Genomic DNA, 25505 nt, shown 5'->3' with positions numbered 1-25505 from the left:
TAGCATGAGAGTTAAAATGGCTGCAATCACAGCATTGTAAGATGTTGACAGATGTACCCTTAGGCACCCTCCTCGATTCAAAGATGGTCTTTCCCTTTTCACATAAGTGACTCAGGGTGATATATAAAACTGTTTTGGGGGGTTTTGTTTTTGCAATTTTTTTTTATTTTATTTTATTTTCTGATAGTTTCCAACATAATGGCCACCTCCACTGAAAGACACTTTCCACCCTCAGCCTGTATCACCACCAAATCAAGACAGGATGAGCTTTACTCAAACTCATAAGCTTCAGTGATGAATCAGAGTAGTAGTAACTGGTGTTGCTGACTTGCCTTGTTTTCCCAGGAAAATCTTGTTTTTTGGAATGTGTTTTATGGCCACCTACAAGAAACAAACAGGATTTTGGTTAGCGCTTCAGGATGATATAGTTTGCATTCTGTTCATGAAAAACATGTAACGATCCTTACCGGTAAATTGTCTGCTTTACGATAGCCAGCAAACACGGATCCAAACCCTCCTTCACCAAGTTGATGCTCCTGGATGTATCTGGCTTCAAATTCAGCTGAACGGACACAATCAAGAACCAATTTGGTTTCATAACGTGTGAGAAAGGACAATGGTAATATGGTACCAGTGTTACCTGAACTCTAACACAAGGGAATGTCTAAGATTAAGTATTTAATGAGTGTTACATTAAGCACAAAATGTGGTTCGAGGGATTCAGAATTTCAAGCATACCTCTGCCAGTGTTCACCGAGGCTGAAGTTGGATCATTCTCCTTGTAGTCCAAAGGCCCCTCGCCAACTCCCCTGCTTGTCACAGACTCTGACAGCCTTGTCCTTTTGCTGAAAGCCTGTTCAGAACTGGCCTTTTTGGTTGCCTTGCAGAGCCTGCAGTGCCATTTTGTTTGTTGAAATAAAGGCAGACTACAGATGGCCCTGAATTTATAGTGACCTGTAGCCATTGTCTGCATTGCAGACACTGCATGTAGCAGCAGTAATGACACCTGGTTATGTCATTTGGAGTTCATCAAATTTAATATTGAATCTAAGTGTGACATTGCCAAACGCTGTTGGACTTTCGTGGTTTTGTTTTTGTTTTTTGTCCCCTCCCAAATTAGACCAGGAGTGACATGTTTAGTTGAATGTTCTCATATTGCAGTCTGGGTGGTGTCTAAAAAGACATGGCCTTTATAGATTGGGGAACCTAGTCTTGTTAGGAGAGATGGCATCCTACTTTGGATGGAGCAGCTCTCATTTCTAGAAATCTGGACAGTTTATCATGCTGAAATGGTGGTGCAAGAGAGGCATGCTGGGCTGTTTCGAAGGTTGTCAACTCTTCGGTTTTAGCAGGACATCCTGTATAATGAGCAAAATTGGTTTGTCCCTTTACTCTACCTTAAATGTCCCATACTGACAGTTACCTGCAATGTCACTTTCTGACAACAGATGGCACTCTGATAAATTCTAAATCTGATTTGACCACAGTTGTATCAGGAGTGCTTGTGTCCAGTCATAGCCGTAAGTGATGGTGTTGTGTCAAAGTTGAGACTTTAAACTGTTACAAATGACTTGACCTAAAATCTGACAAATTGGTCAATCGTATCTCTCAAAGAATATCAAGTAATTTGGAACTAGAATCTCTTCTATCAAAGTACCTGCTGCACTCAGTTCCACAATGGCTCTACCCATAAGGGCAGCAGAGAGGGAAATTGGTAAAATACCAGTTAACGCATCATGCTATGGAAGCTGCACAAAACTGCTCAGACAATGTCAATCAGCAAGACATGTGGAACATGGGTGTAAAAAGCACAGATATGGGTTGTTGTTGTTGTTGTTGTTTTTTTTTTTGTTGTTTTTCCTTCAGTAGTATCTCCTTACACAAGCAATGAAGACAAATAGGCCAGTATGAAACCTGTGCAAGGCAAACAGAAAGCAGAGTCTAATTGGGGTGGAGGTATCAATAGAAATCTACTGAAGTTTACACGACTAAGTCGGATGATTGCTTATTTTTGTGTCTTTAGGTTAGGCTATGATTGACACTGGAGCTGCTCCATCAGGAGACGGTCAAATATCAAGAAGTCCTGCTGCTCCTGAAAGGGAAGACGGGCAGTTTGTACAGATGTCTTTAATCACTACAGCCTTATCAGTTGTATTCAATTCATGCAGTACCTCTTCAGATTGAGATGAGTGATTGTGTCAAACCATCAATTTTGTAGAGATTTTCAAACAGGGCCACCTTCAGTTAGAATAAACCTTTATTATCCCATGAATGAGAAATTTGGGTGTTACATAGCTCTTATAGCAAGAGGAATATAGACCTAAGCAACTGAAAGTCATATGCATAAATAAGTGTTCAGATATGTACACACGGGGGGGGGTGTAGGAATACTGGTGAAATATACAGTGTACAAACAAGATGCAATGAGTAGCAGCAATTAAACCGATGATGAGTAACCATGTTAAACTGTTATAGAGTAACAGCTGCTGGCAAGAATGACCTGCGGTAGTGCTCCTTCCTTCACTGTGGGTTCACTGCTGAACGAGCTGCTCAGTGCTCATGCAGGGGATGGGAGGTGTTGTCCATGATGGATATTAGCTTAGTTTCCCCAGTCCCCCTCTGCCATTCCAACGACCACAGCATTTAATAATACAAAAAAAAAAGGCAGATGCCACGACAGTGTCATAAAATGTCCCTAGAAGTCCTGTTCACCTCAAAGGATGTCAGCCGCCGTAGCAGGTGAAGACTACTTAAACCCTTTTTGTAAAGAGCATTTGTATTCATGGAGCAATCTAGTTTGTTATTGAGGTGAGCACCCAGGTATTTGTACTCCCCCACAGTTTCAATGTCCAAACCCTGGATGTTCACTGGTGTAATAGGGGGTGATTTCTTGCTGGAGTCAATCACCAGCTCTTTTGTCTTGCTGGCTTAATGCAAAGATGGTTCTGTTCACACCAGCTGAGAACGTCATTAATGACTCCCTGTATTCCAGTTAGTTTCCCTTTGACACCCGACCCACAATGGCGGTGTCGTCTGAGAACTTCTGGAGATGGCAAGTGTCTGTGTTATAACCGAAGTCCACAGTGAAGAGAAAAGGGGCAAGTACTGTTCCTTGTGGGACCCCTGTGTAACAGACTACCACCTCAGACACGCAGTCCCACATACTGGGGTCTACTAGTAAGGTAGTTAACAATCCATGTGGACAACAGATGGTCCACTCTCACTCCCTGCAGCTTCCCACTTAGCACTGCGGGCTGGATTGTGTTGAAGGCACTGGAGAAATCAAAAACATGACTCTTACATCAGGTATCTTCATTAGGTGTGAAGTCAGGGCAACGGGTCTGAAGTGATTCGGTTCCTTTGTGTACGTTGTCTTTGGAACTTGCACCATGCAGGAGGTTTTCCATAGACTGAGGACCCTCTCCAGACTGAGCTTGTGGAGAGTTGTGAAGAGCTTTGGATGGGGGAGGGAAGGGCTTCTGAGTCAAACCTGTTAAAGAACTGGTGCAATCTATTAGCCCAAACCTTTTCTCCAGACTCTGAGTACAGCGAGCAGAGAAGGCCCAATCTGGTGATTGTATTCAGTCCTCTCCACACTGTAGCAGAACCAGTGCCGCAGGTGAATCGAATGTACCCATTTTACCTGATGGTCACAGAAACGTGGGGAAAGAACATAAGAGACTGTCTAGCTTATATTACACGTCACCTTAACAGAAATCCAAAAATTAATAACTCTGTTCAATATTATCGTGTGTGTGCGTTACCATTTCAGTCTGAGAGCCACGGGTGCTGATAGAGTTGCTTCAGAGTGGGACGTTGCTCAGGAACTTTATTTAGACAAGTTCTCAAAAAACAACGGCAATCTGAGGAGCAACCAAAGGAAATGTGGTGAGATCTACAGTGATTTAAGAAGGTGAACTACACCAGACCTGTGCTGACAGTTCATCATGCAAGAGTGTGTTTCTTACTTTTTGAGAGCCTGTTGCTGATCTTTAGTTTGTGCCTGATAAACTCTTGGGTCTCAAACGGTTTTCTGTGGAGGCTTTCATAAAGTAGCACTCCCAGCTGCCACACTGTTGTAGGACCAGCACTGTAGCTGCAACAGCTGTACCACTCAGGAGGAGTGTGAGCAACTGTGCCTGCAAAATACAGGAATGAGACCTCATTAAGAAAAGGATTAAAGCAAATGGGTAAACTGGTAAACAAATAAGTAGGCTGAAGCAGGACAACGTACCATAGAACACTTTGAAAGAGTCTTCCTGCACAAAACAGCTAAGGCCAAAGTCAATCAGCCAAACACGTGGAACATCTGAGCCGGTCTCTATTAGAACATTTTCCACCTTAATATCACGGTGAAAGATGTTCTTGTCCTCAAACGCCAATGCTCCAGCAACCAGCTGTTTCAGTATGATCTGAAAGAGGCAAATAAACATGCTGTGTGAGAATTGGGGTTTTTCTATGCATTGCTAGTTCAAAGTGCCATACTGCCATCCCCACAAGGCAGTCCTATTACTGTAATTACTTGTATAAAGATGGCATTTACATGACCAAAATGAACTGCAGGACATGTTGCCAATTCCACACTTTGTTTAGGTGCTCAGGAGGTGAATAAATTTTTAATTCTCCTCCTCAGCATAGCTGAATTATAGGTAAATTTTGTCTGAGGCCTTCAAATGTAGAAATGGTGAAAGATTACAGGCAATTTCGTATCAGCAATAGAAATGTTTAATACACACTTATAAAGACCCCCAATCATCTTACCTTGGCCACGCCCTCCTTTACACAACCTCCATTGACTTCAATGAACTGAAGGAGGTCCTGTGCAGGGATTGGTCGCTCAAGCACCAGAATTTGCTCCTCCTGTAGATTGTACCAATCCAGCAAGGACACAGATGTCGAGTTCAGCAAGCTGTCCAGTTTTTCCATCCTGGAGTTCCAACATAATGGCCACCTCCACTGAAACACACTTCCCATCCTCAGCCTGCATCACCACCAAATCAAAAGATTTGAGCATTACAGAAACTCAAACTCATAAATAAACATCAGTTATTTCAGTGATGAATCAGAGTAGTAGTAACTGGTGTTGCTCACTTGCCTTGTTTTCCCAAAAAAAATCTTGTTTTTTTGGAATGTGTTTTATGGCCACCTACAAGAAACAAACAGGATTTTGGTTAGCGCTTCAGGATGATATAGTTTGCATTCTGTTCATGAAAAGCATGTAACGATCCTTACCGGTAAATTGTCTGCTTTACGATAGCCAGCAAACACTGATCCAAACCCTCCTCCACCAAGTTGATGCTCCTGGATGTATCTGGCTTCAAATTCAGCTGAACGGACACAATCAAGAACCAATTTGGTTTCATAACGTGTGAGAAAGGACTATGGTAATATGGTACCAGTGTTACCTGAACTCTAACACAAGGGAATGTCTAAGATTAAGTATTTAATGAGTGTTACATTAAGCACAAAATGTGGTTTGAGGGATTCAGAATTTCAAGCATACCTCTGCCAGTGTTCACCGAGGATGAAGTTGGATCATTCTCCTTGTAGTCCAAAGGCCCCTCGCCAACTCCCCTGCTTGTCACAGACTCTGACAGCCTTGTCCTTTTGCTGAAGGCCTGTTCAGAACTGGCCTTCCTTTTGGTTTCCTTGCAGAGCTTGACTGATGTGTTCTGTGTTGCCATTGTGCTGTTTGTTGAAAGAAAGGCAGACTACAGATGACCCTGAATTTATAGTGACCTGTAGCCATTGTCTGCATTGCAGACACTGCTTGTAGCTGCAGTAATGACACCTGGTTATGTCATTTGGAATTCACCAAATTTAATATTGAATCTAAGTGTGACATTGCCAAACGCTGTTGGACTTTCGTGGTTTTGTTTTTGTTTTTTGTCCCCTCCCAAATTAGACCAGGAGTGACATGTTTAGTTGAATGTTCTCATATTGCAGTCTGAGTGGTGTCTAAAAAGACATGGCCTTTATAGATTGGGGAACCTAGTCTTGTTAGGAGAGATGGCATCCTACTTTGGATGGAGCAGCTCTCATTTCTAGAAATCTGGACAGTTTATCATGCTGAAATGGTGGCGCAAGAGAGGCATGCTGGGCTGTTTCGAAGGTTGTCAACTCTTCGGTTTTAGCAGGACATCCTGTATAATGAGCAAAATTGGTTTGTCCCTTTACTCTACCTTAAATGTCCCATACTGACAGTTACCTGCAATGTCACTTTCTGACAACAGATGGCACTCTGATAAATTCTAAATCTGATTTGACCACAGTTTTATCAGGAGTGCTTGTGTCCAGTCATAGCCGTAAGTGATGGTGTTGTGTCAAAGTTGAGACTTTAAACTGTTACAAATGACTTGACCTAAAATCTGACAAATTGGTCAATCGTATCTCTCAAAGAATATCAAGTAATTTGGAACTAGAATCTCTTCTATCAAAGTACCTGCTGCACTCAGTTCCACAATGGCTCTACCCATAAGGGCAGCAGAGAGGGGAAATTGGTAAAATACCAGTTAACGCATCATGCTATGGAAGCTGCACAAAACTGCTCAAAGTCAATCAGCAAGACATGTGGAACATAGGTGTAAAAAGCACAGATATGGGTTGTTTTTTTTTGTTTTTTTTCCCCCTTAGTAGTTTCTCCTTACACAAGCAATGAAGACAAATAGGCCAGTATGAAACCTGTGGAAGGCAAACAAAAACTCCATCTTCACATCAGAAAGCAGAGTCTAATTGGGGTGGAGGTATCAATAGAGATCTGCTTAAGTTTACACGACTCAGTTGGATGATTTCTTATTTTTGTCTTTAGGTTAGGCTATGATTTGTCTTGCTGGCTTAATGCAAAGATGGTTCTGTTCACACCAGCTGAGAACATCATTAATGACTCCCTGTATCCCAGTTAGTTTCCCTTTGACACCTGACCCACAATGGCGGTGTCGTCTGAGAACTTCTGGAGATGGCAAGTGTCTGTGTTATAACCGAAGTCCACAGTGAAGAGAAAAGGGGCAAGTACTGTTCCTTGTGGGACCCCTGTGTAACAGACTACCACCTCAGACACGCAGTCCCACATACTGGGGTCTATTAGTAAGGTAGTTAACAATCCATGTGGACAACATATGGTCCACTCGCACTCCCTGCAGCTTCCCCCTTAGCACTGTGGGCTGGATTGTGTTGAAGGCACTGGAGAAATCAAAAACATGAACTGGTGCAATCTATTAGCCCAAACCTTTTCTCCAGACTCTGGGCCTTCTCTGCTCGCTGTACTCCATCTGGTGATTGTATTCAGTCCTCTGCACACTGTAGCAGAACCAGTGCCGCAGGTGAATCGAATGTACCACTCTGTACCCATTTTACCTGATGGTCACAGAAATGTGGGGAAAGAACATAAGAGACTGTCTAGCTTATATTACATGTCACCTTAACAGAAAGACAAAAATTAATAACTCTGTTCAATATTATCGTGTGTGTGTGCGTTACCATTTCAGTTTGAGAGCCACGGGTGCTGATAGAGTTGCTTCAGAGTGGGACGTTGCTCAGGAACTTTATTTAGACAAGTTCTCAAAAAACGACGGCAATCTGAGGAGCAACCAAAGGAAATGTGGTGAGATCTACAGTGATTTAAGAAGGTGAACTACACCAGACCTGTGCTGACAGTTCATCATGCAAGAGTGTGTTTCTTACTTTTTGAGAGCCTGTTGCTGATCTTTAGTTTGTGCCTGATAAACTCTTGGGTCTCAAACTGTTTTCTGTGGAGGCTTTCATAAAGTAGCACTCCCAGCTGCCACACTGTTGTAGGACCAGCACTGTAGCTGCAACAGCTGTACCACTCAGGAGGAGCGTGAGCAACTGTGCCTGCAAAATACAGGAATGAGCCCTCATTAAGAAAAGGATTAAAGCAAATGGGTAAACTGGTAAACAAATAGGTAGGCTGAAGCAGGACAACGTACCATAGAACACTTTGAAAGAGTCTTCCGGCACAAAACAGCTAAGGCCAAAGTCAATCAGCCAAACATGTGGAACATCTGAGCCGGTCTCTATTAGAACATTTTCCACCTTAATATCACGGTGAAAGATGTTCTTGTCCTCAAACGCCAATGCTCCAGCGACCAGCTGTTTCAGTATGATCTGAAAGAGGCAAATAAACATGCTGTGTGAGAATTGGGGTTTTTCTATGCATTGCTAGTTCAAAGTGCCATACTGCCATCCCCACAAGGCAGTCCTATTACTGTAATTACTTGTATAAAGATGGCATTTACATGACCAAAATGAAAACTGCAGGACATGTTGCCAATTCCACACTTTGTTTAGGTGCTCAGGAGGTGAATAAATTTAATTCTCCTCCTCAGCATAGCTGAATTATAGGTAAATTTTGTCTGAGGCCTTCAAATGTAGAAATGGTGAAAGATTACAGGCAATTTCGTATCAGCAATAGAAATGTTTAATACACACTTATAAAGACCCCCAATCATCTTACCTTGGCCACGCCCTCCTTTACACAACCTCCATTGACTTCAATGAACTGAAGGAGGTCCTGTGCAGGGATTGGTCGCTCAAGCACCAGAATTTGCTCCTCCTGTAGATTGTACCAATCCAGCAAGGACACAGATGTCGAGTTCAGCAACTGTCCAGTTTTTCCATCCTGGAGTTTCAACATAATGGCCACCTCCACTGAAAGACACTTCCCATCCTCAGCCTGTATGACCACCAAATCAAAAGATTGGAACATTACAGAAACTCAAACTCATAAATAAACATCAGTCATTTCAGTGATGAATCAGAGTAGTAGTAACTGGTGTTGCTCACTTGCCTTGTTTTCCCAAAAAATCTTGTTTTTTGGAATGTGTTTTATGGCCACCTACACGAAACAAACAGGATTTTGGTTAGCGCTTCAGGATGATATAGTTTGCATTCTGTTCATGAAAAACATGTAACGATCCTTACCGGTAAATTGTCTGCTTTACGATAGCCAGCAAACACTGATCCAAACCCTCCTTCACCAAGTTGATGCTCCTGGATGTATCTGGTTTCAAATTCAGCTGAACGGACACAATCAAGAACCAATTTGGTTTCATAACGTGTGAGAAAGGACAATGGTACCAGTGTTACCTGAACTCTAACACAAGGGAATGTCTAAGATTAAGTATTTAATGAGTGTTACATTAAGCACAAAATGTGGTTTGAGGGATTCAGAATCTCAAGCATACCTCTGCCAGTGTTCACCGAGGATGAAGTTGGATCATTCTCCTTGTAGTCCAAAGGCCCCTCGCCAACTCCCCTGCTTGTCACAGACTCTGACAGCCTTGTCCTTTTGCTGAAGGCCTGTTCAGAACTGGCCTTCCTTTTGGTTGCCTTGCAGAGCTTGACTGATGTGTTCTGTGTTGCCATTGTGCTGTTTGTTGAAAGAAAGGCAGACTACAGATGACCCTGAATTTATAGTGACCTGTAGCCATTGTCTGCATTGCTAGCGACTGCTCAGCCTACCTGATTAGTCAGGTGGCTCATTAGCATGAGTGATTACAGGGCTCTGTTCACATTTACCGTAATCCTTTTTCAGGGAATTGGAGCAGGGTGAGGCTTTTATGCAATGCCTTTTGATCATGATGATTGAATTTAAAAGTTTCAGGTTGGTTTCTTTTAATCTCTTTTTAGGTTGCCTGACTATTGTAATGTCTTCAGGCTCTATGTAGTGATAACTGTTTTTAATTATCTATTGGTAATTTTTAAATTCCAATGGTTGATTTTAGTTTCCACTATGTATTACATCATTTTATTCCAAATAGATTACAATATTAACGAGTGACTTTAAGTGGTTTAAGCCACTGCAAAAGTCTTGGATGAGAGGTGAAACATCTTCGAGCAACTTAAAGTCCAGACGCTTTTCTTTCCAAGCTTCTTAAACAATATATTAAAGATTTTCCATTTATCACAATGTTATATTCAAGTATTATCTTCATTTTAATGACTTTTTTTTTTTTTTTTTTATAAACCTCTCTTGAGTGTAAGACTCAGCTTTGAGTTCCATGTTTTTAAACAATCAGTTGGAGGCTTAACGTACACATGAATAATTGATGTAGATGGCCATTATACAGATGATTAGAACACAAAGGTGTGAATAGGTGAACTTAAACTGCTCAAAGATAATGACATTGTGACTCTAAGTGGTTTAAGCCACTGCAAAAGTAAAAAGATTTCTCCTTGGGCCCACCAATGTAATCAGTATGCTATATTGCAACTGTTAAAGCACAATGAGGGGGGGGGGGGAAGAGAATACAAGATAATGAAAGAAAACACAAAGCAATGAAACTAATGATCATACAATTACCCACCCTTTGTCACAGCTTCAGCAACAGATGTGTGGAGTTACAAGAGAAGGATCAAAGTGCTGGCACTGGCTTTACTGCGAGTTAACTTTTATTTTCAAATGGTGACAATTCAAACAGAAGTGGAAATGGCAAGGACAGAAACTTAGAAAAACCTAAATTGGGAAAGCTAGCTAAACAAACCTGCAGCTAGAACACGATGACTCAAAGAATTATACACAGGTGGACCAGCAACAAGCAGAGGGGGGGAAAGGGCTTAAATACACAGGTACACAGTAAAAAATGGTGTGTCAATATTTCAGTGTAAACCTATTTTAACCTAGAGAGAGTATTTACAACTCTGTGAGGAGTAAATCAGCTCTAACGTCAGAGTTAAAAGTCAGTGTAAAGTTCTGTAGACATGGAGTCAAGACTTAACTCAACACAGTGTTGATTAGTACCAGTTCGCAGGCGTGTGCGGTCTGACTATGCTGTGAGAGCTGTGACGCACGCGGAATTTTCTCCGAAGAGCTGCCACAGTCAGGTAAGTTAAAGTAACATTCCCATACTGGTAATATTGTTTAGTAAGTATTTTTAAACTGAATAGCTCTTTATAGTTACACTGATGTCGAATGAGGAAATGTTAGCAGCATTTATCCATAGGTTTAATGATATTGTCGAGTAGCTACATGCTAACCGTTGCTAAAAGTTCAAATGTTCGTTATCTTCTCACTGAGTTAAGATTAACCTAAAACATGTTAACTAAGTGCAGCTTAGATAATATTATTGTCACATGTCTAATGGGATAGTTTTAGCAACTAAATTACAGTTTATTAGTAAGCTAATAATCGCTAATTAGCTTCGAAGGAACTATCAGAAAAAGTGGGTAACATTACAATAAAGTTTACTGTACTGATTTATATTATTTTAAGCAAATGCCAAAGGCATACACTAATTTAGAATTAATTCAGAATATTTTGTATAAATTAATTTACAGCAATGTTAATGATATGTTAATACACATTAATTGTTCACAGAAATAAAGCGAATTGCAGTAAGAGCGACCAATACTTGATAAGTAGACTAAAGTTATTAAACAATATTAGATGTTAGTCACACTTGGTCCATTTGCAGTAACACTGGTTGATAAAGGATCTTTATTAGCAGCTAATCTGTTACTTATTTCTTCATACTGTAGCTGCTAAGTAATAACTTTTAACTGGTTCTATTTTGTATAAAAACTAAAGCTCTAAAGTACATCCACAGTCTTAAACTCTTTCCTTTGTTATTTTTTCCTCTTTTGTTTTGTGAACAGAATATGTTGCTGCGTGTTTTGTTTGGTGGGGAGCAGAAGTATGTTAGGCTGTCTGACCTGACATTTGATGCTTTCATGAAAGAAGGTTAGAATATCAGGATAAAACAAGATAACAATGTTTACCTGGTCAATATACAAGCTTAATTATATTCTTACTCAACTACCTAAGTTGATAATTGTTTCTACTTCAACAATGAATGAGAATTACCTATATTCTTAAGCTTCATCTCATCAATATTTTGTGAAGACATAGCCTTACTCTACCATTTGATAAGAAAATGCATGGCTTTTTTTTTTTTTTTTTTTTAACAATTTCTGTAACATTTCTTTTCCCTTACCTTACTTCAGTGTGCCTAAAATTTAACATACCAGAAGGCAGACGGCTAGATATGAAGGTGTTTGACCAGTCTGACACAGAAGTAGACGCAGAGGTGTTTGAAGAAATAGTGAAGGGGTCACCTGTAACCTTCCGAGTCATGCTGAGCAATGAAGAACTTGGTAATCACTCACATACGTATATGTTTATATGAAATTTAAAGGTTGAGATTGAAGCATTAACAGTTAAATTTAATGCTTCTGCTTTGGTCATGTTCCTTAATGCACAGGTGTATCTCTGTCATCATCATCTTCTCCATCGGATGATACAATCATTCTAAACTTCACAATGTGTGAACCTCCTGAAGAAGCAGCAACCACTGAAGGAAGACAACCTAAAAGGCCATGCCATATAAACTGAGGCAAAAGCTGTAGGTAGTGAACATTGTTAGTCTAATTTGCATGTTTGATGTGAAGTGTTTTTATGTAATCGTTTTCCAGTTTTTCTCAAGGTTTAAAAAATTTCTGACTTCATATTTTATGTCTATTTAAGTTGATTGAAAAAATCCTAACAACAAAGCCTGGTGGTGAACACATCATACAAGAGTATGCAAAAACCAAATCTCTGACAGATGCAACTAGAAGACAGATGATAAACATACTTGCTGCTGAGATGACAGAAGCACATGGGTAAGAATCATAAATGTAGTCTATAAAGAAACATTTTTAGTATTGTATTATTTTTAATTGTGATGTTCAATGCCAATTGAGTGACGGTCATCACTGAATTTATACATTAGGACATCTCCCCCTAAAAGTGTAAGAGTGATGTATGCGCAGGGGATTGTTGCTCTGTTTCCATATCTGGAAGACCCATATTCACAACATGGATATGTAAGTAAGGGGGCTTTGCAACATTAAACACATAGTTGCCCTCAGAATGTTGATAACATTCTGCTTGTATTTAATTACATAGGAACATTACTATGATCCAGAGAGCGGTTCAGGATACCTTGCGTGGCGGTTGAAGACAATTCAAAGAAAAGCTGCAGAGGAAAGAAGTGTCTCACTTTCCAAATCTCCTGAAAGTAAGTTCATTTTTGTGATTTTAAATGATTCTGATCTAATTTGTAGGCAGGAGTCAATCAAATTGTTTTTTCTTAAGTTGGCGGGCCAGGCCGTGGTCGATCCAGACCACTCACCACTGAGACAGTGTTATCAGATGAGGATGTAAAAGCAGCTATTGCTCTTTTGAGACACTCTGCTGATGAAGACACTATCCGTGAAAAGATGAAAGCTACCTTCATTTATCGGCATTCAATGGTCAGCGATGATAAGAATGCAGCAGATGTCTTCATAGTCTTCCCGCAGTTTCTGGACACACCAGGACTGGTAAGACATCTTCATTTGTTGAATCATTGAAATATTCCATGCAGCTTGCAATTTCACTCATTACACCTCTCTTATCTTCTATTTTTGCATTATAGATAGAACAAGATTTCAGACTCCTGTTTGATGAGATCACTGCCAACAAATTCTTGGAGAGGTGGCCCATCGATCTCAAATCAAAGATTGTAAAGGAAAGTCATGGACTTGTACCAACCTCGGAGCTCTTGGAGTTGATGTGCAATGCTGAGTCAGCTACTGAAGTTGAGAATGGTATGACTGACTGTTTTTATTTGCCATTGTTGGTTACATAGGCAATTCTGTCTATTGAATGTATTTTTGGAGAAATTCTTTGTTTATTTGTCTGTAGGCTGGGACAGTGATATGTCTGCTATCTTGCTGCTGCTACATCTGCTACCACCATCTGCACAAGGGTGAAAGAGACCAGGAAAGATGTCTGCATCTCAAGCTGTCGATAACCTCATCAAATTCCTAAAGGTATGTTATTTAAAATATATATTCCATCACCGCCATTGTAATGTACAGTAAGGTGATCTAATCTAATGGGATAGTCACTAAATACCGCTGTTTAATGTGTTGTTGTAGGCTGGAACCAGTGTACAGCAGCATCTAGACAACATCACCCGAAGCAGTCAGCCCTACCTTCTTGCTCAGGGACCCACAAGAAGCAGCATTCACACCTTCTTCATTGTGATTGACAAGCATGCACTTCTATGTAAAGCGACAGGTTCAGTAGGAGCCCTTGATGAACTCTTTAAGGCCCATTATGTCTTTGATACGTCATACAGTTCATCCCTGACCAACTTTTTCACTTTTCTGCAAACAACCATTTACAACATTGATGTTGGGGAAACAAAGGAAACTCCCAGAGTTGCAGAGTTGCGAGCAAGAATGGTGCGTTAGTATCCATTGAGATCAAAATAATGAAGTGCTTTCTTTGCAAAAGTGATCATGGTAGAACAAACAGCCTTGTAAAACACCTGAAGGTAATTCATGGTCTCTGTACTGGGAGGACACTATATCTCAAATGTGGCCAAGTGGGATGCTCACGTTCTTTTAGTAGTTTTTCTGGCTTTAGAAAGCACCTGAACAAATGCCACGTAAGCAGTTCATTTGATTCTGCAGAACTAGATTTTTCACCAGTTCAAAGTGTTACGGACACAAGTACTACTGCTAATGTTGATGTGGTGCCTGAACATTTAGAGGCTGAGTCGGAATTATCTTCAGCAGACCTTGTAAATAGTTGTGCAGCTGTTATTTCTGATCTAAAGGCAGCAGGTGTAGGCCAAAGTGTAGTGAATTCCATGGAAGAGATTGTTCAAGATATCCAACAACATGCTAAAGAAACAGTCATTAAGCATGTATTTGGTAATGAAAGAGAAACAGAAATGTGCAAGAAAGTTGAAGCATGTTTTGATGAGTTAGAGAATCCTTTCTCAGTTCTTAATTCTGAGTACAAGAGGTCAAAATATTTATCAGACAAGTGGGGAAACTGTAGAACCAGTTGAATGTGTAATTGGCTCAAGATTTGACACAAGGCGAAATAAAAAGACTGGAACATATGATCAGGCAGTTGTTCAAGATAAATTCATGTATGTTCCAATTTTATCAACATTGGAATCAATATTTAAGAGTCAGCATGTTGGAGAAATGTTGAAAAAAAATCAGACACTTGTGATTCAAGACTCAGAGATATTTGTGATGGATCTCTATTGAAGACTCACCCTCTTTTTTTCAACAGAAAAGCACACAGTTCAGATCCAAATGTTCTATGATGACTTTGAGGTTGCAAATCCTCTTGGTTCCAAGCGAGGTATTCACAAGTTGGGTGCAGTATATTTTACCTTGAACTTCTCTCCCAAATGGAATTCTTTTTTTGGCCAACATACACCTTTGTGCCTTATTTCATGCACAAGATCTGAAACGTTATGGTTTTAGTGAAATTCTTGCTCCTATTGTTCGAGACATTAAAGTGTTAGAGAGCGATGGTATTGAGATTCCACTATTCGGTGGTTATGTTCGTGGTAGTGTGGTACAGGTCACTGGTGATAATTTAGGCTTACATAGCTTGTTTGGTCTGGTGGAGTCTTTCAGTGCAAGGTACTGTTGCAGGTTTTGTTTAGCTGAAAAAGATGACTTTCAAACAGAATTCTCTGAAGATTCCCCCAAAATAGTGTTGCGCACCAAAGACAACCACACTGCTCACTGTCAGGAAATGTCTAATAATCCATTGCTTCCTTATGTTTTTGGTGTAAAGAGTTCATGCTTATTGAATTCACTGACATATTTTCACACAACTGAGAACTTCTCAGTTGATGTGATGCATGATGTTTTGGAAGGAGTGGCCCAGTACGAACTGAAGTTATTGTTTTTTGTATTTAAAAGAACAACATCTTACTTTGGGAGAACTGAATTTGAGAATACAAAGTTTTGATTATGGATTCATGGAGAAAAACAATAGGCCAGTAGCTGTGAATTTAGGTGGAGAGTCTAATGATCTGGGACTGAATGCTATTCAGGCATGGTGCTTACTGAGGAATGTTCCCCTCATGTTTGGAGATTTGGTAACCTCTACTGACCAACATTGGGACCTACTACTTTTATTACTACAGATAGTTAACATTGTATTTTCTCCTATGTTATCTCAAGGTATGTGTGTGTATATTTAAAACATTTGATTGTGGAACACCACAAACTGTTCAAGATGTTGTATCCCCAGAAAAAACTTTTACCAAAGCACCATTTTCTTATCCATTATCCTCGCTGCATCCAAAAAAATAGGGCCTGTACTTCATAGTTGGTGCATGCGCTATGAAGGTAAGCACAATTTTTTTTTCCCCCCCTTTTTTTTTTTTTTTTCAAGAAACAGCTCAAATCATTCAAAAATATCACCAAAACGCTGGCCAAAAAACACCAGAATTATATGGCATACATTTGGCAATCTTCAACAACCTTTAGTCGGTTAGACATTGGTCCAGGAAAAATGGTGTCTTTAGATATGGTAAAAGGAGGTTCTGGAATTGCAATAGCAATGCAACTGCCCAATAGAGTTCAAGTTATGAAAGTGAACTGGGCTAAACAGAATGGTATTGTTTACCGCCCGCATTTGGTTATTTGTGGCAAAGTAGTGTCTGAAATGCCTGTGTTTTACCAGATTGAGTCAGTTCTGATAATACATGAGAAACTGGTACTTCTCACTTTGCCATTATGTACAGTAGCCTTTCAAGAACATTTCCATGCTTATGAGTTGACCAGGACAAAGCAAGATTTAGTTGTCTTTCATGTTGACAGCCTGCATTATCCCAGGCCTTTTGACATACAATTGTCGTATGGAGTGAATGACAACGCTCTCTTTGTGGTCCCATATTGCTTTCTCTGGTGAGCATCATAGCTACTGTCATTTGTAAGAGTTTGTTATGCTAATAAATGCTGTTACTGTAACCTGTATGTTTGTAGTTATTTTCATAATATAGGATAGATCACAGCCATTTAGAAATATAGCATCATATGAAAAAAATAATGAAAATGAAATATTATTACACATTAGAGTGAACTTGGACTAAAAATAACTCTATAAAGTGAAATCATATTACTCTAAACAGTGTGAATAACCCTCAGTGTTAAATATTTTTACACATTTTGTTGTTAATTTTGACACTAAACTGAGTAGAATTAACACTAAAAAGTTAACACTGGCCATAGAGTAAATTTTACTCTAATTTTGAGTGGGACCAAATGTTATCTGAAACAGAGTTAAAATCAACTCTCTAAGTGTAAAATTGACACTCTGTTTTTTTTTTTTTTTTTTTTTTTTTTTACTGTGTGGTAACGAGGGAGTGAGAAACAGAAACAACTAATTACACATAACGAGATCAAGGAAGCAAAGCAGAACATGCTGACAAAGGACAGGGATTATCAAAGTAAGACAGGAAACACACAGGCTGAACTCAAGACATGTAAGCTTAACACTTGGGACTGGAGGAATGAAACAGAGACAAGACTCACAAAACACAACACCTGAGTAGACACTTAGGGAGGTTTAAAAAAAAAAAAAAAAAAAAAAAAAAAAGATCACTAACAGCAAGGAACTAAACAACCTAACATAAACCACTCAGAACCTAAACTAAATATTCTTTTAACCCCAAAACACAGTCCAATAGGGACGGAACAGTAACATAAACACAACAACCAACTGATACAAAACCAAGGAATATCAATCATACACAAACACATGGACACTGGGTCACCCTTTATCTAAAACTTAAACACTCAAGCCAGCAGATGGTGCTGCTCTGAACTGAACCGAAAAACCAGTTTATTTGTTCAGGATTTTTAATTTTTATTTATTTATTTTTGAGTAATAAACGCAACTATGGGTTTTCTCAGTGGTTGACATGGTTAAGAAGTGGTTGCCTTCTTGTGGCCATGTCCTGGCCCCCACACAGGTTGTAACACATGACTAATGTGACTATGACTGGAAAAGGAGTTTCAGGGTTTTACACAATGCAGCATTTTCTCATAAAATAGAAAGCACCTCTGTTTATTTATTTACTTCTCTTTTAAACCACTGGTATCTTTCTGTCTAAAAATAGTGTATGTTAGTATGATTGTAGATTATATGTGCATTGTCTTTAAAAGTTTAGATGGAAGCAGATTACAATGGATAAAATTGTCTAGGCTACACATTGGGTGCTTTGTCAATGATAAATGTTTGGTCCAGGATGCCTAATCTCAATGTTTGTATTTTGTTAATTTATGAACACTGAAATCTCACCACAGTGAAGCATTGTTGATATGAAATTTAGTTTTTCCCAATAAAAATGTAGACCCCATCTAGTCACACACACACGCTTTTGTCCTCTTTCTACAGTGGCTTTTGTGAACAACATGCACTCAGTTCCAGCAGAGCCTGAATGAATGACTGTGTCCTCCGTCCAACCCAGAAGCACAAATCATGCTGCTCGTCTGGGAGGAAAACAAAGCTTGAGACCCAAGATGAAGGAAGAGAAGGGTGCTCCATTGAAAAACAAAATAATTTACCAGATTTTTTTGCTTGTGTGTTTTGGTTTCTGCAATTCAGGTATGTTACCTTCTTTTATATGGGTGCTTCAAACTTATTCTCCAGATGAGCAAATACTTGCCTAGTACAAGTCTATATATTCTTAATGTACTGGATTATTAGGATTTGTGCATAAAACGGTGTGTAGCAGATACATTTGTCTACATGTACTGCTGAAATTTGCAAGTCTTTAGAAAACTGAAATTTGCTTCTTTTTAAATGTCATTTTTCATGTTATTGCATCACCAAGTCATTAAATGAACAGATGCTTCTAGTAGATTTTGCAAATTAACAGAAACATTTTCAGAATAACTGAATTATAGGGGCAGGTGGAGTTTTTATAATTGCCAGCTGTGACGTGGATGGAAATGGAAACAACAGCTCCAGATACGGTTGCGTACTTTGATCTAATTAGATATAGTATTGAGAAATACGGTATGAGCATTAGTTTCTGATAATTTTTGCAACATTTTGCCTATTTTAACGTTTCAATGGTGTTACAAAAAGTACGGCTTCAGAGAATATATATTTAAATTTAATTACATGAGGTTCTGGGGGTGTTTTGTGCCCATTCTTCTAAGTAATAAGGGCTCACAGACTAGAGCCAGTGTTTTCAGCTGTTTTCAGCTGTGGCTGGGTGTCATCACTGTCCTGCCATTGTTGTGGTTAGCAACAGTTACTGAGCTGCTCTGTTTCTGCAGAGCTAGCGTGGTGTCTGGATTGCTCCCATTGCTCTTTTCATGAACTGCCAAGAAGGAAATTTCAACAAACAATCCTCACTTTTGTTGGTTCATGCTGGCCCATCCCAAAGTCTAAAAGCCATCACCATGGTAATATAGATCTGTCATGCAAAGGCTTCCAGTATACAACAGTGACGGGGTGCAGTGCCCGCTTTCCCACAATGATAAAGTATTTGGTCTTCATCTAACCACTGTATCACTTCCCAAAGTTAAAATACTGATAAATTATAATATATTTATATAAATTATTTAATTGTGCACAAATTCTTCATTGGCAGTAGATTAGTTGGGCCCTTATTCTATTCAGATAGGTATAATATTCAAAAACGGATGGGTGTGTAGTTACTTTTAAATCATTGAAGCTTTCCAACTGTAAACAATACATTCATTATCAACTTTGTCAAGCTGGAAGGTGTATTAAGGGTTTTTATGTCTTAAAAAAAAGTCACTAGGCTTTCAGGACTGTCCAGTTGCAGCACTTCCTCTTTAAATACTGCTGGTTATATGAATATTACATATTTATAGTTTGCAGAATTTACATTTTTCAGCAACCTAGAGTGTAAAAATTTAAGATAACTCAGTCTGATTCATAGATATAATATAAACTTATATTTTAAGATTATGCATAGCCTCGCTATTCTTGTGTGTTAATTTTCTACTTACTTTTTCTAGGTTCGTGCATTTGCTTCAGAAGATTTCTTATCTCAAGAATATCATTTTTTTTTATTTTTTTTTAGTTAAATTAGGGTCAATTCAATGTTATTTATATAGCGCCAAATCACAACAACAGTCGCCTCAAGGCGCTTTATATTGTGAGGTAGACCCTACAATAATACATACAGAGAAAAACCCAACAATCATATGACCCCTATTAGCAAGCACTTTGACGACAGTGGGAAGGAAAAACTCCCTTTTAACAGGAAGAAACCTCCGGCAGAACCAGGCTCAGGGAGGGGTGGCCATCTGCTACGACCGGTTGGGGTGAGAGAAGGAAGACAGGATAAAAGACATGCTGTGGAAGACAGAGCCAGAGATTAATATCAGCAGAGAGGTCTATTACAGTTTTTCTCGATTGGTTTGGCTCATTTCTTGAAACCGAGATGACATTCTCAAAACCATAAGGTCATTTGGCCAAACAGTCTTACAGTTCTGCCCAACAGTATAGCTCACTAGCAAAATCAAATATCCTTCCCCAAACTCTTCGTCCATGCTTCAAAAGCAGATTCCTTTCCCATATAAAAGGTCAGTACAGTCAAAATAGCACAGATCCTTCTCAATTGCCTTGGCACATGTGCACTCATTTAGTGCTTTTGTCAAAATAACCTGGATGGTTTAGCACAACACCATGGATCCCCTGCAAAAGCTCACACCTCTCCCAAAAGAGTTTATCCATGTGTCAAAACTAAATATCCTTCTCATATAAATAGTCAATGCCCCCAAAATGCATTATACCTTTGGCATTGTTTAAGCACTGCAAGTCAAAATGCTTAGACGTTCTGTCACTGAGGCACAGGTCTAGCAACAGAATACCACTATGAATAAAACTAAAAGATGTTACAGTAAAATCAGCCTCCAATAAACCACTCATATTCAAGGAAACTGTAAACATTTTTATTCGTACAAAGAAATGTTAACATTAGAGAACATACTGTGAAAAGAAAACATACAGGATTCTGTAAATGTGAACAGTTATAAACACAAACCAAAAACAAAAAAAACAAAAAGAACTCTAGCCTACCATACTGTAAATAAGGTTTCAGAACTATAGTACAGTAATATTTTCAGTGGTCGCCATTGTCACCCTCTCCTTCCTGGCCACCATCCTCATCCCCCTGGCCATCGACGCGCTGCTCGCTGTCAGGCCATAAATTCTCATCCACATCGCAACGGATATTTTTCCTTGCGATGCAGCGAGGGAAGAAACGGCATGAATGTCTCAACCATCCCCCACATTGATCCCCTGTGATGTCCTCACATGCAGCATCCATTGCATGCAGCAGGGCCCTCTGGTCTTGAGCCTGATGCTCATACACCCTCCACCTCCAAGCTGAAAAAAACCCCTCAATTGGATTTAGGAAAGGAGAGTAAGGTGGAAGAAACTCCATTAGCATCCGGGGATGGGTGGTGAACCAGGTTCTGATGCGTGGGCCGCGGTGGAAGTTCACATTATCCCACACAATGACATAATGTGGTAGCTGAGGTCCTCCTTCACCTCTCTCATTTTCTGGGATCAGATCAGTATAAAGGTGGTCCAAAAATTGAGGAGCTTTTGCGTATTGTAGGGCCCTAAACTGGGAATGTGTGTGGCCACACCTCTTTCTGATATAGCGGCACACATTGTTATATTTGCTCCTCGCTGGCCTGGGACATCCACAGTGGCTCGGTGGCCAATGATGTTATGGCCACGCCTTCGACCTTTGGCCAGGTTGAAGCCAGCTTCATCAACGAACACTAGGATGTGAGGGGTTTCGTTGCCTTCTAATGCCATTATTCTCTACAATAGAATAGAAATAAATCTAATCAGTCAAGTAGAGACAGATACTGCAGGGAGGATCTAAAGTACTGTAAAAACAGGGAGTGGACAACTGAAGACAATTTCTAGGCAAAATGCTCTAGTCACACAAAGCTGGATTCTGAAGGTAAAAAGGATAACGCAAAACAAATAAACAGTGGTAACCATGTCTTACTGTAATAGAGTTACAATGATAGACAACCAGTAGTTGACTTACATGCACATACTGGTACCGCAGCCCTTTCACTCCGTCAGAGTTTCTCTCAAATGGTACCCTGTAAATCTGTTTCATGGTCATCTGAGATGTGGGAAACTGCTCCTTCGTTAGTTCTACTTTCACCTGATTGATTGTCAAGTACTGTCATAACTTTATCAAATGTTCCAAGACATACTTTCATGGTATTATATCTTTGACTAATTTTGACAGTTGAACAGACAATTGTGCATATGATGACTTACACACTGAAACCATGCTGATATGTTTTGGAGTGAGTGACCATTTCACTGAAAAATCAACTAATCAGTTTAGATCGCCAAGATCTATTTATTTGGAAAATGTGCTAAATGTGGGCTCATTGTGCTAACTGTAGCTACTTGTACATAATCATTTGAAAAGAAGCACAGAGTCACTTGAGACATGTACTAAAGCATTTGCAATTTGATAAAACCAATGAGAAATGACATTCTGTTGTGAACAATTGCAAGGTGGTTTGGAGATTTGTCCATGTTATTTTGAGAATGTCATCTCGGTTTCAAGAAATGAGCCAAACCAATCGAGAAAAACTGTAACACATAGTGAGTGAAAAAGGTGACTGAAAAGGAAAAACTCAATGCATCATGGGAATCCCCCAGCAGCCTACACCTGCAGCATAACTAAGGGAGGATTCAGGGTCACTTGATCCAGCCCTAACTATATGCTTTAGCAAAAAGGAAAGTTTTAAGCCTAATCTTGAAAGTAGAGATACTGTCTGTCTCCTGAATCCAAACTGGAAGCTGGTTCCATAGAAGAGGGGCCTGAAAACTGAAGGCTCTGCCTCTCATTCTACTTTTAAATACTCTAGGAACAACAAGTAAGCCTGCAGAGCAAGAGCGAAGTGCTCTAATAGGGTGATATGGTACTACAAGGTCCTTAAGATAAGATGGGGCCTGATTATTTAAGACCTTGTATGTGAGGAGCAGGATTCTGAATTCAATTCTGGATTTAACAGGAAGCCATTGAAAGGAAGCCAATACAGGAGAAATATGCTCTCTCTTTCCAGTCCCTGTCAGTACTCTTGCTGCAGCATTTTAGATTAACTGAAGGCTTTTCAGGGAGTTTTTAGGAAATCCTGATAATAAAGAATTGCAACAGTCCAGCCTAGAAGTAATGCATGAACTAGTTTTTCCAGCATCACTCTGAGACAGGATGTTTCTAATTTTAGAGATGTTGCTCAAATGGAAGAAAGCAGTCCTACATATTTGTTTAATATGTGCATTGAAGGACATATTATGGTCAAATGAATTATGAAGGTTCCTCACAGTGTTACTGGGGGACAAGGTAATGCCATCCAGAGCAAGAATCTGGTACCATATTTCTAAGATTTTCAACTTAAAGCTTCATTATCTTTATTTTAATCAGTAAAATTCAGGAAACTCACGGCAGCAGAAAAATAACTTCAACTATTTTAAAAAGACATTTTAAGTACAAAAACACTAAAAACAAAATTTTTCTTTTTATGGTACAAATGTAAAGTAGCCACAAAAAAAATCTTAAACTTTAAATAGAATTTTAATCTTATACAACCAAATCACAAAACAGTCTTGTAGTATTTTATGTTGTAAGGTCAACCTTACATTGCTGTAGATATGAATTCAGGGTCATATAAATAACTCACTGGGAAAAGTTAGGAGGCAACAGTATCTCAACCACCAAGCTAAAGAAGGGCAGCCAAGGGAAGTAAACGGACAAAAGAATAGCATAAAGAAAGAAGTCTAAAAATTACATGTTGAAGCAAAAACCTTCACTGAAATATTTGAAAAGCATCAAACATTAGAAAGATTCTCACATCTAGTTTTGACTGGAATATCATACCAGTTATGCAACCTCCAGTCTTTATTTGGGGGGAGCCCATTTACAGGTTGCGCTGCTTGCAGTTGCAACAGAGGAAACTACAGGACCAGTTACAGAGGTGTGGCAACAAGCGCAGTCACATAATCTGTTTTGTGATGTTTTACATGATTAGTTGTTGTTCAACTAACTTAAACTGCTGATAATGCTGCCCAGATAAACCTAATCATTCGAAATTTGTTCTCTTAAGAAGATGACCTAAAACTAACAAGAAACTCTTGCAGTCTTTGAAGTGTTTAGAGAATTTAAAGTATTCACTGTTGAGATTGGCTATGAAATAGTGGAGTGGGATGATTTTAAAGTAGCCTACACAACATTTCTGTATTCAGTTACCAGAAAAAAAATATTATTATAAAAAAAAGATTTTTCAAGATGAAAAAGTTTTACCTTTTTTCAGAGTTGCTGATTGAGTTCTGATCATCTGGGTGTAGGCGCCTGTAATTAATGGTGGAGAGTGTTGGTGTAGAGCAATGACTGTTTTCTACAGTTATTGGTGTAGAGCTGCATGATGCTATTTTTCATGCCAGTGTAGTTGTTGTAAAGTGCATTAGAAATATTTGATGGAAAAACATTGTTCCCCAAAATCTGGCGCCCCAAAAAGCCAGTCATCTTAAAACTCTGTAAAAGTTAACTGATACTAGAATTTGTTTAAAATGGAAAAGAAACTTCTCATGGACCTTTCTTCTTTGTTTCTGTGCAGGTGGAGTGTTGGCAGTGAATATGACTATCCCAAATACTCTCATTAGAGGTAAATTAGGAGGGGAGGCCCTTCTGTCAGTCCGCTATGATAGTTTCAGCTTAGACCTGCCAGTTATCAAGTGGCTACTTAAAAGGGAAAAATCTGTCACGGTTGTCCAGTCGATTGGAACGGACATCATTGGGACGCTGAGGCCCGAGTACCGGGATCGTATCCTGGTATTTGGGAATGGGACTCTGCTTCTCCACAACCTCAGATTTGCTGATGATGGAACATATGACGTAGAGATCTCCATCACAGATGATACCTTTCCAGGAGAGGGCAGCATCACACTCACTGTGGATGGTAGGAGGACATGTCCATTTGTACAATTCTGTAATGTTTTCAGGTGTAAAAGCACATTTTATTAACCCTTGTCTGCTGTTGCAGAATGCAACACTATCAGTTTTAATATATAGAGAGAGATGTGTTTATTGTCTGAACTATAAGTTTAAACCATGATGATTCAAAACACTTACCTAGACTGTAAAAAAAAAAAAAAAGCCATTAGTGAACTGTTCAGCATGAAAATTTGGAGCTAAACCTGCTGAACTATAATTTAACACTCATATTTATCTTTCTTTCCTCCTGCTATGCTGCCTATGAGTCTTTGTGGCTCTTTGTTCATATTGCACACCATTAGTCTTGCTCTGAGTTCAGGTTTCTGAATCATTGTGTGTTTCAGACATACTCAAACACTCAGGCGCTTCTGCAAACATTTTATCCCACAATGCAAAAGATTTTATTAAACTGTACTGCACTGTTCACGCTTTGTAATCAGCTTTCTTTCCGGACAGTTTTAAAGTCCTTACACATTCACATGTTTTTCTCTTTGCCTGATTGGGCTACTGTTCAAGTTGTAGGTGGCTGAAAGAATGCCGGGAATCTCATGAAGTCACTCCATGAATTATTTGGCTGTACTGATATGTCGGCTGTTAGCAGACAGGCACACAGATGTAAATCATCTAATTTTTATTAGCATAATTTTATGGAACAATAATTAACCCTAACTTTAT

At 39.3% G+C, this 25505-nt stretch overlaps 2 protein-coding genes across 2 annotated transcripts in view; one reads left to right on the top strand and one right to left on the bottom strand.

Moving 5' to 3' along the window:
• The window catches only part of LOC120733895 (hepatocyte cell adhesion molecule-like), a 46188-nt gene that overhangs the window by 9692 nt on the left and 10991 nt on the right, over nt 1–25505 (top strand). Inside the window, exons 2-3 of the mRNA XM_040032404.1 lie at nt 18206–18415; nt 24454–24795. Of these exons, the coding sequence (XP_039888338.1) occupies nt 18253–18415; nt 24454–24795 (505 nt within the window). The 5' untranslated portion in view covers nt 18206–18252. The remainder of the gene's footprint in view (nt 1–18205; nt 18416–24453; nt 24796–25505) is intronic.
• On the bottom strand, nt 7473–9384 carry LOC120734098 (serine/threonine-protein kinase pim-2-like). The gene is made up of 6 exons (XM_040032670.1): nt 9204–9384; nt 8941–9035; nt 8474–8692; nt 7947–8124; nt 7681–7851; nt 7473–7575 (listed from the first exon to the last, which is right to left on the bottom strand). Exons 1-6 carry the CDS (start codon nt 9382–9384, stop codon nt 7481–7483), a joined length of 939 nt encoding a protein of 312 aa, XP_039888604.1. The 3' UTR covers nt 7473–7480.

The sequence above is a fragment of the Simochromis diagramma genome, unplaced genomic scaffold, assembly GCF_900408965.1.
Source record: "Simochromis diagramma unplaced genomic scaffold, fSimDia1.1 OVJJ01000216.1, whole genome shotgun sequence".
In the NCBI taxonomy this organism is placed as follows: Eukaryota; Metazoa; Chordata; class Actinopteri; order Cichliformes; family Cichlidae; genus Simochromis; species Simochromis diagramma.
This window is presented reverse-complemented; position numbering and strand designations above follow the sequence as displayed.